Here is a 15795-nt window from a genome sequence, read left to right as displayed (position 1 = left end):
CATATGTGTTTGTACGTGTCTATCATAATACTCGTTCTATTATATGATATTGAAGAGAGAGTGAGAGAGAGAGAGAGAGAGAGAGAAAATGATTGTATTAAAAGATAGAGAAGGATGTTACGTAACATGAAATATAATAATTATATCCTAGAACAGTTGTGATATTCTATTTCTAATTATATCTTTTATCGTGTAATAATTATTATAATCGTACGTAATTTAAGTTATTATAGTTCGTGTTTAAAAGAAAAAAAAAAAATAAAAAAAAAAACGCCTGACATATATAAATTTTAAATTTCCACCCACGTTTTTTTAACCAGTTAAAAGTGTGTGGGGGCGTTCTGTCGCGCAGAGAGTGCGCTCTGGTGTGTGTCGCGATAATCAAACGATGACGGATATAGTCGTCAAACACAGAATAAGTGGGCGCTGTTGAAACATTGGATAGTCGAAAAAAGATCGACTTTATTTTCAAAAATGAACAATTTTGTTTAATAATTTATTAATTTATACACACGCACATTAAATTGTCATATTATTTCTACAGATAGATATAAAATTAATGAAATCAATAAAAATATGAAAATATTATAATAATAATAATAATAATGTGATAGGACACTCACGTTTTATCACCAAGTAATTTGTCATTAATGTTAGAATAATTCATGGACACTTATTTTTTTCGAAAAGAAAATCAAGGTCAACGTAAACCAATCAACCAACCAACCAACTTCTTCGGGAAATGAATGACAGGAAAATAAAATCTGACAGATATGAAATGTGAATGCACGTTCGATGAACGAAACGAATTGAATTTAATCGAAGCGTGAAAGTTGTTTTTATAACAAAATCTCAAGGACAGAGAACATAAGACAAGCAACTTTGTCTTCTGGCAAATGGAAGTAAAATAAAAAGAAAAAGCAAAAAAATGTGTAAAATGTTGTTTTCGATGGTTTGTCAGATGCAAAGTTACGTAGGAGTTTAAACACCCAGTATAAAAGGTTTCAATAATAACGAAGAGGATGTCGATTGACGTTTGTTCGAACAATGGACGACACTGTTTTGAAAGAACATGACAATACTATTTATATTTAAACAACTTATGAAAACTAAATTAGTATAATAATTATCATAGATGTTCTAGAATTCTTTTGAAAAAGAAACACATTGTGTGCGTTTTAATTGAATAAACAACATTTTCAAGTGAAAATTTCTTTAGAATGGGTGTGATTTGAAACAATGTAACGGAGCGGTAGGCGGCTATGTAACGGAGCGGTAGGCGGCGATGAAACGGAGCGGTGGAGGGCGATGAAACGGTCGTGATTCTAAATAAGAAGAGAATACTCTCATTCTCTCGAAACTTAGTTTTTTTGTATTATTTTTAATTACTAATTTAAAGATTTTTATTTAGAGGTTCATCTAAGTTCTGTAAGATTCTTTCAATAGATGGCGTTGTATTACAATTGAATTATTTCGATAAATTCACGTCTCGAAGCTTGGTTTTCTTTGAAGGTTTCACTTCTACCGTGTGTGATTTGCACACATCTGTTTATTTTTTTTTCTGGTGTCAGTTAATTACTCGTAATTTCGATAAATGTAAAACGTGAAGTATTTTTTTTTATAATTATCGCAAAATATGACGACCAGTTTGAATATTAATCATTTGAAAAATGGTTATAATGCGTAAATTATTAATCAACGATTTATCAATCTTTCTCTTATCTTTTTGCTAGTTTTGTTTTCTTTTTGTTTTTCATTTGCAAAATGAAACATGTTGATTTAAAATCACATTTAAATTCATATCTTTTTTAGAAAAATATTGCTTACGTAACACGAAGTGACGTGTTGTGTGGTTTTATAAATCGTGATTTAGATTTTGTCAATTTTTCGAAGTTTGCTTTTCTTCCCATTGGTTAAAAAATACAATTTTACGTTACGTTTTTTCCATTTATTTATTTTCTGTCTTCAATAACTAGAATTAATAATGATCAATCTTATCTTTTACTAAAGTAAACTTTATGTTAATTGTTATTTATTTTAACAGATGCTACTCAGACAAAATTTATTTAAAAATAATAAATATGGTGTTGAAAATATGTAAAAAAAAAAAAAAAATTAACAGAGATAATATTTAGTCATAGATACAAAGCAACTATAAGAACTACGACTATGACGTGTACTATGATGATGATGATGATAATTATGATTATCATGACAACGATGATGATGATGATGGTAATGACGATAACGTTACATGTAACACTTGTAAATTGATTTACGACCGGATCTATGTTAGTCAGCTGATTTTGTCATTAAATCTTAGGTGAGATAGGAATACGATTGTTATCAAGAAAATAAAAATTACTTGTTGTTGTTGTTGTTGTTGTTGTTGTTGTTAAATAACAAAATTACGAAATAGACAAATATTATTTGTAATAAGTTCGATTTAACTTGTTAACGAAGTAAAAGATGATGATGAAGATAGAATCTAATAATTTCATTCCTTTTTTAGATCCCTTAGTGAGAGAATATTAAAACTGAATTAATCAAGACGCGTATTATACTTTTCCTTTTTTATTTTTTTTTAATAACAAGAGAGAACAACTCTCATCAAAGTTTCTTAACAACAATCTTCTAATTTTCCCGAGCATGACGCTTTGTGATAAGGATAATGAAAGCCAGTGACGGATCGTTAACTTTTACAGACCACGTATTAACACTGTTTGAAGGTTTATCCAATTAATTCAAATGAATCGAAGTTAAAATTAGTTCGGGGACAAACCATTCGACATTTTGTCATAGAACAAAAGAAATTATTATTATTAAATAGATAATAGTTATAAAGTCATTTATTTAGATTCACTTGATTAAATTTGATATTTCGATTTTCAATTCTAATGGAATTGCACTTAAAAGTATTGCAATTTTATGAAGATTTACCAATATAATTAAAAAAAAAAAAAACAGACGTGTGCAGATCACACACGGTAGAAGAAGTGAAACCTTCAAAGAAAAGCAAGCTTCGAGACGTGAATATATCGAAATAATTCAATTGTAATATAGTGCCATCTATTGAAAGAACCTTACAAAACCTAGATAAACTTCTAAATAAAAAACAAAACTAAGTTTAAGTAAAATAATTGTATTCTCTTCTTATTTAGTATCGCAGCCGTTTCATCGCGTCCCATCGCTCCGTTACATAGCCGCCTACCGCTGCGTTACATTGTTTCAAATCACACCCATTTTAAAGAAGTTTTCACTTCGAAAAAATCACGATAAAAATTGTGCTATATGCTAAGTTGACAAAAAATCACTAAGTGAAATACAAATAAATTTCATTAAGATAATAAGTTAAGTAGTTTCGGAATTATTAGTGAACAAACATATTGTGACACTGAATTTTATGAATTAATTAATTATTTTCGTTTCATCGGGGTTTCACGTTCTTCCGTTTCACGTTTGTCCATTTCACGATATTCAAATCACTCTGATTCTAAACAAACTTTCACTTCAATTAATTTTATTCGATCTAACTAAACGAAAATGTAACCAAAAAAAATTTAGATAAAAATAGAAAAATAATGTACTTACAATATTTTAGACAAAATAAAACGATTATTAATAACAATTGAAAATACTTGAAGGTGTCACGTTAAAATGTCTTACGATATGTAAAAGCTTTGATTGACGTGTCGATAAAAAAATCAACTTCTTCTTATAGTATTATCTTAACGACTGTTCACGTGTAATAGAATCGTTAAAAGATCGGTGTTTAATGATATAAAACATTAACATATGTTAGACAAGTGTTTAACGTATGTTCAAATGTGTTATAACACTTGTCGAAAATGATTTAATTATGATTGATCTTAGGATTGATCGGATAGATCGATTTTATCATAAAGGATGAACAAATTAACGAAATGTCAAGATCGTGAGTTGGTGATCCATGATAACAAACGTTGATCGGCACACCCGTCAAGTGGATAATTACAGTGCTACGATTACCTTACGTCTACCTATCTCTACTAGCATGCTTTGGCATAATGAATGTCTACTATCTCGACTATCTCGTTCATATAACGCGTTGTCTCTACTAATAATAAAAGGAGAACGAGAAGAGGGAAAAGAGGGAAAAGAACGAACGTGTAACCGAACGATGATCATTTAATTGTCGGATGAGGTCGTTCGGCACGTTTGTCAAGAGTTTACAACGAACAAAAATAATAATAATAATAATAATAACAGATGTGTGCAGATCATACACGATAAAAGAAGTGAAACCTTCAAAGAAAATCAAGCTTCGAGACGTGAATATATCGAAATCATTCAATTGTAATACAGTGACATCTATTGAAAGTACCTTACAAAACCTAGATAAACTTATAAATAAAAATCTTTAAATTAGTAATAAAAAATAATTAAGAGAAAACTAAGTTTCGAGAGAATGAGAGTATACTCTTCTTATTTAGTATCGCGACTGTTTCATCGCGTTCCACCGCTCCGTTACATAGCCGCCTACCGCTCCGTTACATAGTTACCTACCGCTCCGTTACATTTTTTCAAATCACACCCATTCTAAAGAAGTTTTCACTTCGAAAAAATCGCGATTAAAATTGTGCTATGTGCTAAGTTGACAAAAAATCACTAAGTGAAATACAAATAAATTTCATTAAGATAAGTTTGAGTAGTTTCGAAATTATTAGTAGACAAACATATTGTGACACTGAATTTTTATATATAGAATTTTTTTTATTAATTAATTATAATATATAGAATTAAATGATATATTAAATTGTATTAATTAATTAATTATTTTTGTTTCATCGGTTTCACGTTTTTCCGTTTAACAATTTTCAAATCACCCTGATTCTAAAGAAGTTTTCACTTGAATAATAATAATCTATAAAAGCTCTATTAGTTCTGTAGAATGATCAACTAATTCTACTTAAACCTAAACTGACAGTAATATCTTTATACATAAAAATTTAATGTCACATTGTTGATTTCCAATGAATTTCAAAATTACTGAAACGATTTTAATGAAATTTTTATTCGCTTTTGAATGATTTTTTTTTTTTAATTTAGAATAATTATCGTTAATTTTACTTTTTATTAATTATTTAGAGATTATCTATGTCTCTAGATTGTTTTAATATTCAATAGATGGCATTGTATTTCAATTTACGTATAATCTAACCTTACTTTTCTCTATTTGTTCGTTTAAGAATTTGTATGTTATTATAATTTACTAAACAATTTAGAAATATTATTGAATCAACATTTTATAACATATTCCCTTATCAACGTGTAGGTGGAGTATTCTATATATATATATATATATATATATATATATATTTATTTTCAAAAGGTTATTCAGAACTCGATTTGGTATAATTATTTTTTGACATGGTCAAAGTGAATTTAGTTGACATCAATGAGTCATTTATAAACTAGCAACAATAACTACGAATGAAAAAGTCCTTGCTTCGATACAATTATTTTTCTTCATCTTATTTTCTCTCACACAGTTCGAGTAATTAATCGTGAACAATGCTTTGTCACAGTTAACAAACTTGTGTTAGAGAGAGAGAGAGAGAGAGAGAAAAAAATGATTAATATTCCACAGTTCTATGAAAATATAATATGAATATTGATCTAGTTTTAGATTCTTATTGAGTTACTTCGTAAGTAATAGTAATAGTAATAGTATTAGTAATAAAGGTCTTTTCTATATCGGTTAAAATGACAACTCGTTATTATATTTGCGTCATTCGAGAGGAGAAATCTTATTTTTCATCGTTGAAACTCGACAACGGCACGTTTGTAATTAAATCGAACGAACAACACCATAAACGTCCTTACCAACTTTTCTTTATTTTTTTTTTCAATGCTGCTTTTTCATAAAAAAATACCAAATGTTACTACTAGCAAAGTTTGTTTAAATAATGAATGAAAGAAGAACGGGAAAAAAAAATAAGAAGCAGAAAAGAAACGAGAAGGTAATTTTAATTTATATTAAAAATATCCTTTATAATATCTCGCGATAATCAAATTAATTAACGAATTATAATTAATTTCATGTGAAATAAAAAAAAAAAAGAAAGGAACATTTTTCATTCATTTTATGCCAAATTCTACGCGCTTTCTCTTTGTCAATTCAAAGAGAGAAACAGAGAAAGAGAGAGAGAGAGAGAGAGAATGAAAGAGAGGGGTGTAAAGAGGGAGGATTTAACGAGCTGGAAAATCTAGCCAGAGAAATTATCCATATATATATATGGAACGTAAAACGTTCATGGGTTATTATCGATTTCGAATAAGAAGGTGAATAGATGGAAAACCATGTAAAAGTTTCAACAAAACTTTTAATATATTTATCAAGTGTTGAAACATTGTACTATTTTACTGTTAAATATCTATCAATATACACTAAAAACAAATGAAAAATTATTAGCTTGTTAAATAAATTAAATATAAAATCAATTACAAAAATGATGGAATAAAAATACTACATAAATTCAAATTTATAAGAAGTTGTTGTTTTAAAAATGTATAGAAAAACTAGGGATGCCTTGCAACGCGTTGCTGTGGCTCACGATCAATACCGCCATCTGTTAGAATCTTATCGAACTAACAGAGATAATCATGATTCTTCGTTAATAAACAAATAATTCGATTATAAATTGAAATATAAACTATCCTATCTTTCAAGTTGAATGAAACTGCATATAGTGTGTAAAATTTTATTCAAATTGGTTCAGTAGTTTAGGAGTCCATTGCGGACAAACAACGTCACACATAATTTATAAATATATTAAGATATATAATTAAATGATGATACTTTTTGAAATCATTAATAAACTAAATAATAAATAAAAAAATTTAACAACAACAACAACAATAGTTAGAAAAATAATATTAAATGAGTATAAATTTTACACGACGTTATTAAATAAAAAGTATGCGCAAAGATAATCTAAGTATAAGAAGTTATCTTAAAGAAAAACACGTTTCATTCTAAGTAGTACGTTTACCGCCATAAAATCTAGATTTATGGTCATACGCATAATCGCAAATGGATCTTCTATTGCAAACCCCCCGACACACTATATAGTGTGCATCCGTAAGCTTTATAAACGTTGTCAAACGGTGTGAAGTAGTAACACGTAACTGGTTACTTACGTAAACGACACTGGGTATATACATGTTGGTAAAAGATATAACCTAAGTTAGAAAATCATTGCTAAATCGTATATAAATTGTGCATAAATTGTGTTCGTAGTATAATAGTTTGTTTTTGCAAAAAAAATTGTTTACGTTTAATCATATACATTAAAAAAAAAAATAATAAAAAAGGCTTATTAACATTTTTATTATTTCCAATAAAATATTTTATATTCAAATGTTTTTTAAAGTTATTTCTTTTTATTTTTAAGTGTTGTTAACGAACGAACGAACGAAGAGATTGAATGAAAAAAAAAATATATGAAAAATATATATGAAAGAAGAAGACCATGATAGATTGCATCGATTGCATCGATTGCATCGGACATTGCAAAATTGCATCGTAGACAAATTTCGTAAGTATATTTCGCAGATAGTGAATATTATCATAAATAACTTGGCACTATTATTAAACATTGCTATCCAAAAAGCTTTTGCAATATATCGTTTTGTTATTTACGTAAAAGCTTCTTATCCGTCCACCTTTATTTGCATAGAGTGGATAAATGTGATGAAAGGTGAGGACAAAAATTCAAATACAAATAAATTCAATTAAAATGGTTTGGACACTTTTTTCTTCTTCTTCTTTTGTTTGTTTCAAATATTGCATCAAAACTTTTGAAAAAAAAAAGATAGGTGGCATGGTTTTCGCAGATATGAAAAAGAGTGTCGAATAATAAAAGAAAATAATAAATAAAAAAAAATATGAGAAGATTGAAAAAGTTACGGGGATGAATGTGTGGGTGGAGAGGGGGGAAGGGGGTGAAAGAGGAGAATGATAATGAAAATCAAAATTGATTCCAGTTTTTGTTTTTTGTTTTTTTTGTTTTTTTTTTTGTAAATGTTAGAAAGAAAACGGTGAGAAGGTAGGAAATTAGTCGGTGAGAGAATAAATTGAAATGAATCAGCCTTGAAATGAAATTAGTCAATTAGGTTTTTTTAAAATGGAATAAGCGAAAGCATCGTACAAAATTCCGTTCTATTATTATGGCGTTTAGCGTTTTGATGATTCGATCGTTATCTCTTTCATGGCTTAATACATACATAGATAAACGGTGCGCATTAACCTGTCTATCTATTGTGCGATAACGCGAGTTTATGTTCATATAAGGTCGGATTAATTTGATCGTTAACGATTATGTAGAAAATGATTGTTAATATTGTTGGGCCCTAAATTGTTTAGATAAATAGACATTTCTTTTTATTTTTTCTCATACAATTTTAGTTGCTAGTGAGAAAAAATGATCATAGTAATATTCTAGTTATTAATTTGTTAATTCCCCTCTGGGAATTATATCTTGTTAAATATAAATGAAAAGATTGTTTTGTTAGTGTTTGAATTGACGAATAATTTTTAATATATATAAAATTAAATTATATTAAATTAATATTTTATTATATATTATTGTATATTTAATATTCTATATAATATGAAATATAATATAAAATATAAAATATATAACATTTTATATATATATATATATATATATTTTTTTTTTAATTTAATATAAAATAATAAAATACTTTAAAAATTATATTAAAATATAATAATAGATTTTTATTATATATATATATATATATATATATATATATATATATATATATATATATAATATTAAATGTAATATTAAATATAATATATAAAATATAAAATATAAAAAATATAAAATTTTATAAATATATATATTTAAATTTAATATAAAATAATAAAATAATAAAATAATATAAAATATATATAAAATTAATTAATATTAAATTAATATTATTATATATTTAATATTCTATAATATTAAATATAATATTAAATATAATATAAAATATAAAATATAAAATATAAAATTTCATAAATATATATATTTAAATTTAATATAAAATAATATAAAAAAAAATTTATATATTTAATATAAACATATATTTTGGGATTGCAATAAATATAATGATAATTCAAATCATTAATGGAAAATTCTATGAATCATCGTTACGAACGAATAATATAGCAAGTTTATTCCTCCTCTTTCCCTCCCACTATTTCTTTCTCTATCTTTGTCTGTATCTCTTCTCTAGGTCGAGATAATCTCTTGACGTATTTATATTAAAAAAAAAAAAAAATTTCTACGGTTTACTCGTTCAAAGCTCAACGTTGTAAAACAAAACCAAAAAAGAAAAAAAAAAAAAAGCATAACAAGAGAATAAACGTTTTAACAATTATTTGAATCTATTATAAATCTTAGGTGTATTTTTTTTTTTTTTTATTATAAGAGATAGAAATCATTATCATAAGCAACTTAACATGACGTAATATATATATAGTATATAATGTTCTTGACACACCTTTTCCATTAGATTTGAATATACACGGTGATCATTAATTATTAATTATTATTATCGTCAATGTACTTCAAGTTGTATCATCCCAAAATTGAAAAAAAAAGATAAAAAAGAAAATAGAAGAAGAAAAAAAAATGTTGACAATTATCCACGTCAAAATTATTCAAATATTTGTTTGTATATCAAAAGTATGATAATCTCTTTCTTTTGTGTGATAAACCAAAAAAAAAAAAAGAAAAAAATTTCTATTTTGACGAAATAATTAAAAACAAGATTGATGCGAATCGAATATATCATAGGCTTGAATAAATCAACGTTAAAAGATACCTTTTTTTTCTTTTTTTCTATTTGGGGAATTTTTATTAGGTCGTTTAAGTTTATCGATATTATATATATATATATATATATATATATATATATATATATATATATATATATATATGTGTATATATGTATATATGTATATGTAAATGAATTGTTTCAGTCTTCTTGGGCATCGATCATTCTCTCGAAATGCATGAATCTCACGTATTATTATCAATGTTTCTTTTTGGTTTTGTTGTTTGTTTTTTAACGTCAAAATTACCAACGATGAATTTTCATTTTTTAATTAGTAATCGTAAAAGACGCGAGTAAGATTATCTCGTTAACTTATTAATACGAATACAAACTGAAGTATCTTAATTAAATAAAAGTAAGAGTGCACTTAATCTTTCGGTATCTAACACGCGTAATAAAAAAAACGAGTCGATATCGTAAGACATGTTTTTTTTTTTTTTCATTCTTTTTTCTTCTCTTTCTTTCTCTTTCTTTCTTTTTTTTTTTTTGAAAATTATAAAAAAAGTAACATCTCTCAGATCTTATCTAAGCAATATGACAAGTGGAAAAGTATGAAAGTGTATTGTGTGAGATAAATGTATCATATGAAATAATAAAATGAAAAAAAAAAAAAAAAAGAAATTCAAATCATACTTGTAAAAGGAGTTAACGTAATCCATTTTCTAAGTATTCTCGAAGATTACAGTTCTAAAAAAAACAAAAAAGAATTATACAAAAATATAACATAACATAACGATACTACATTACTACGAACTTCTTTTCTTACTGTATAGAAAAATACAAACGTACAAAATTATATATTTAAATAAAATAAAATAAATAAAAGACAAAGATATTGAAAGTATTCGTAAATTTAGGTTTGTATATTAACACACTACTGCAAACAACTTCTTCTTACTGTATAAAAAATATAAAAACGTACAAAATGAAATATTTCAATAAAATAAATGAAAATAATAGACAAAGATGGTGAATTTATGAAAGTATTTGTGAGTTTAGGTTTGTATAGATACACACTACTACAAACAACTTCTTACTGTATAAAAAATAATAAAAACGTACGAAATTAAATATTCAAATAAAATAAATGAAAATAATAGACAAAGATATTGAATTTATGAAAGTATTCGTAAATTTAGGTTTGTACATTTACACATTAATACAAACAACTTCTTCTTACTGTATAAAAAAAAATAAAAACGTACGAAATTAAATATTCAAATAAAATAAAACAAATAATAGACAAAAGATAATGAAATTACTCGTAAATTTAGGTTTGTATAGATGCACACTACTACAAACAACTTCTTACTGTATAAAAAAAAATAAAAACGTACGAAACTAAATATTCAAATAAAATAAAACAAATAATAAACAAAAGATAATGAAATTACTCGTAAATTTAGTTTTGTATAGATGCACACTACTACAAACAACTTCTTCTTACTGTATAAAAAATAATAAAAACGTACAAAATGAAATATTTCAATAAAATAAATGAAAATAATAGATCAAAAATATTGAAAGTATTCGTAAATTTAGGTTTGAATCGATACACACAACACTATTACAAATAACTTCTTCTTACTGTATAAAAAAAAAAAAAAAATAATAAATACGTACAAAATTAAATATTTAAATAAAATAAAATAAAAAAATAGATAAATATATTGAAAGTATTCGCCAAATTTAGGTTGTCATTTATGGTCACAAATAATTGACACTCACTACACGTACTTGTTACTTATACATAGACGCACGGCACGCATCGTTCGTACCTAACAACACGTTGGTTAATGAACACGTCAAACGAGTGTTTACTAACGCATCGTTCTATTACATCTGAACTGAACGTAGGAACGAACGAACGAACGAACGAACGAACGAACGAACGAACGAATGAACGAACGAATGAACGAACGAACGAATGAACGAACGAACGAATGAACGAACGAATGAACGATCATATGAACAAAGGAACGAACGAACTGACGCATATTATAAATCATGTCTTTTCCGATCATTTCGATCATTTTCCATCCCTCCTAATCTATCTCATTATCAGAGACATGTTGAAAGATATGACAGATAATACAGTAAAAATCATTTAAAAAGAATAACATCAACTTTTGTTGCAATCAATTAAACAAAATCTCTGTTTTTTAACATGATAAAAATCGTTCTGTCATTTGTTATTAATACAAAATATGAAATAATGTAATATTGTTTATAATAATTATTATTATTATTAATATGAAATGATAATATATAATAGATAAATGAAACTTTTATTATATAACTAAACAATATTAAAATAATAATAATAATAATATTATATATTAATCAATTTGTTAATATATTATATTTATTATTATTATATATTATATTATTATAAATTATATATTATATTATTATAAATTATATATTACTATATTATTATTATTATTATTATTTATATTTTAATTATAATATTATATTAAATTATATATAATTAAACAATATTAAAAATATTAAATTATAATATATAAATTTATAATAAAATTTAAATATATAAATAATATAATATAAATATAAATAATATAATATAATAAATAATATAATAAAATATAAATAATATGAAAATATATATATATATATATATAATAAAAATTAATATAATAATATATTAAAATATATTGGTAATATATTATATAATATATTATTATATATATAAAATTAAATAATATATATAAATAATTAAATTATATATAAGTAAATAATATTTAAAAAAAAATAATAATATTATTATATATATATTAAACAACTTGTTAATATATACTATATATATAAATATATACTAACAAATATATTAATAAATAATAACAAAATATAATAAAAAATTAAATAATATAATATATAAATATAAAATAATATAAAAATAAATCAAATATAATATAATATAATAAATAATAATATAATAATATATTTCTTAATCAATTGATAAGATGTTAAATAAGTTGAGCAAAACAAAACAAAACAAAAAAATGTATTGAAATATAATTTTATATACGATTATTAATTCGTATCTTTAAATTTACGCAATTATCCATGACGTTCACCTTTGCCATTGGGTTATCAATCTTCTCACTCGGACATTTGATTTGATTAAAAATACTAAAAATCTTTGCTTGCTATGTTGATCTTCGATTAAAATAGAATGATCGATTGTTAGAATTAATGGCCCCCAAACTTTCTTTCTTTCTTTCTTTCTTTCTTTCTTTCTTTCTTACTTACTTACTTTCTTGTTCTATTTCTCTTGTTCTAGTTCGTTTATACTACTTGATGATACTATACTATGATATAACATGTACAATACACCCACATACTATGTTCAATCATATACACTCACACACAACTCATACTAATGGTATAGTTGGTTTTGTTCGACCATCGAGAAAACGGACGCGCTGTCTGCCCGTGTCTCTCGTTAATCGTCAAGGTCAAATCCTTCTTCTTCCACCCCTTTTTATAACTTCTAAGATTATCTTGACCATGTTATCTTACAGACGTTTCTAATCGTTCTATTTAATTGTCACTTTTTCAATGGAATTAATTCAACGCAATACACATCATTTTTCCTATTTGCTTTTGCTTTTTTTTTTCTTCTTCTTCTTCTTCTTTTTCTTTTTTTTTTTTTTTCCATTGTTTGATTCAATCTTGATCAATGGTAATTTATTTAAACAAAACAATGAGTAGACTCGTAATTTTTGTTTATCATTAACATTGGACACGTGTGCCGATTGATTGGAATTTTATTGAAAAAAATTCATTACCTTTTACCCCTCTTTTAGATTTAATTTGGAATTTTTGTATGAAATGTGAGATTAGTTTTTTTTGTTAGGAAAAATGTAGGAGGGTTTAAAAAAATAATAAAAATATATTTATAAGATATATTTGAAAAAATTTACCCCCTATCTAGAATTTGAACAATGAACGTGTGCCAATTGATTAGAATTTAATTCAAAAATTAACTACCACCACACTTAGATTTAATTTTCAATTTATGAAACGTACGAAGGTTACTTTTTCTTAGCAAAAATGTAAGAGGGTTTTAAAAATACTAAAAATATATATATAAGATATATTATTTATTGAAAAACCATCCCCTTCTAAGATTTTAACATTGAACGTGTGCCAATTGCTTGGAATTTAAATTTTAAAAATTAATTTTGAAGTTTTGAAACGTACGAAGATTATTTTTTCTTAACAAAAATGTAAAGGGGTTTTAAAAATACTAAAAATATATATAAGATATATTATTTATTGAAAAACCATCCCCTTCTAAGATTTTAACATTGAACGTGTGCCAATTGATTGGAATTTAAATTTTAAAAATTAAATACCACCACCCTAAGATTTAATTTTCAATTTATGAAACATACGAAGGTGTTATTTTTTTTTTATAGCAAATTTAGAGGGTTTTAAATAAAAAATAGAAATATGTATATAAGATATATTTGAAAAACTTACCCCCTTATTTAGAATTTTAACATTGAACGCGTGCCAATTGCTTGGAATTTAATTTTCAAAAATTAAATACCACCACCGTTAGATTTAATTTTCAATTTTTGTAATGTACGAAGATTACTTTTTCTTAACAAAAATGTATAGGGGGGTTTTAAATAAAAAAAAAAAACTAAAAATATATATATAAGATATATTATTTATTAGTAACTGATTAGAATTTAATTAAAAAATTAAATACCACCACCCTTAGATTTAATTTTCAATTTACGAAATTTACTTCGAAAGATTACTTTTTTTCTTAACAAATGTAGAAAGGGGTTTCAAAAAGAAAAAAAAAAAACTAAAAACATGCAAGATATATTTGAAAAACTTACCCTAACTAGAATTTTAACATTGAACGTGTGCCAATTGCTTGGAATTTAATTTGAAAAAATTAAATACCACCACCGTTAGATTTAATTTTCAATTTACGAAACTTACGAAGATTACTTTTTTTTCTTAACAAATGTAGAAGGGGTTTCAAAAAGAAAAAAGAAAAATCTAAAAATATGTAAGATATATTTGAAAAACTTACCCTATCTAGGATTCCTTGTACTAGGAATGACTGAGACTGCACAAACACTTGGGCCACGTTCACAACTCGATGATCCTCTTCCAGATACTGTCGCTTTCTATCAAACTCTCGAGTTTCGTTTCATCATCGTGTGCCGTTGCCGAACTACTACGCGTTGCCGTGGAAACGTCAGTTAGCAGCCGTTAACTACTATGATAAATCACGAATTAAAATTTCATATTGTGTCAGATTCTCAATGTTTACTTTTTTTCTTTAATATTCCATCATAACTTTTAGACAAAACGTAACACACTTTTTGTTTTTTTTCATTACTCAAATAAATCTACAAAATCATAATATATATATATATATATATATATTCCATCAAATTAATTTTCAATTACGAGAACTTTGTTTCTCTTCTTTCGAATAAATACAATATTATAATAATAATAATAATAATAATAATAATAAAAAAATGATAAAAGAGACCTCGCCCTTTGGAACAAACGACAGAGAATAACCGTTTAACGTGTTGCCTTGAACTTTTACACCCCTGTCCGTCCCTCTCCACCTTCTCCTCCTCTTCTTCTTCTTCTTCTTTTTCTATCTCTTCTTTCCTCCCATTTTTTATTTTTTTTTTTTTACTTTATTTTATCTTTCCTATTTTATTTCACATTCGAAAAACACATCAATGGCCACCCCTTGACGAAAAATTATTAAAACTGTATATTGTCAAAAGATGTTTTCAATTCTTTCTAGTATTCTCATTCGAGTTCGGTGACACGCGTTCGCGCACCCTTCGACCTTTCCAAACTCCTCCCACCTTACCTACCTTCAACTCA

The 15795-nt window shown here is 25.3% G+C and overlaps 1 protein-coding gene across 17 annotated transcripts in view; it reads right to left on the bottom strand.

The window, feature by feature from the left end:
- Ndae1 (Na[+]-driven anion exchanger 1) overlaps positions 1–15795 on the bottom strand; it is a 37761-nt gene that overhangs the window by 20766 nt on the left and 1200 nt on the right. For 15 of the 17 annotated variants that reach the window (XR_016178174.1, XR_016178175.1, XM_089177150.1 and 12 more), the window contains exon 1: positions 11629–11675. Coding sequence is in view for 13 of the 17 variants with exons in the window: in XM_089177150.1 (XP_089033276.1) it covers positions 11629–11660 (32 nt within the window). In the remaining 4 variants the exon portion in view is untranslated. Of the gene's footprint in view, positions 1–11628; positions 11676–14971; positions 15161–15795 lie in introns of those variants that run through there. The other 2 variants (XM_089177153.1, XM_089177152.1) reach the window with 2 other exon arrangements.

The sequence above is a fragment of the Polistes dominula genome, unplaced genomic scaffold (assembly GCF_049000335.1).
Source record: "Polistes dominula isolate Pdom_NZ unplaced genomic scaffold, Pdom_raw_medaka contig_20, whole genome shotgun sequence".
Lineage (NCBI taxonomy): Eukaryota > Metazoa > Arthropoda > Insecta > Hymenoptera > Vespidae > Polistes > Polistes dominula.
This window is presented reverse-complemented; position numbering and strand designations above follow the sequence as displayed.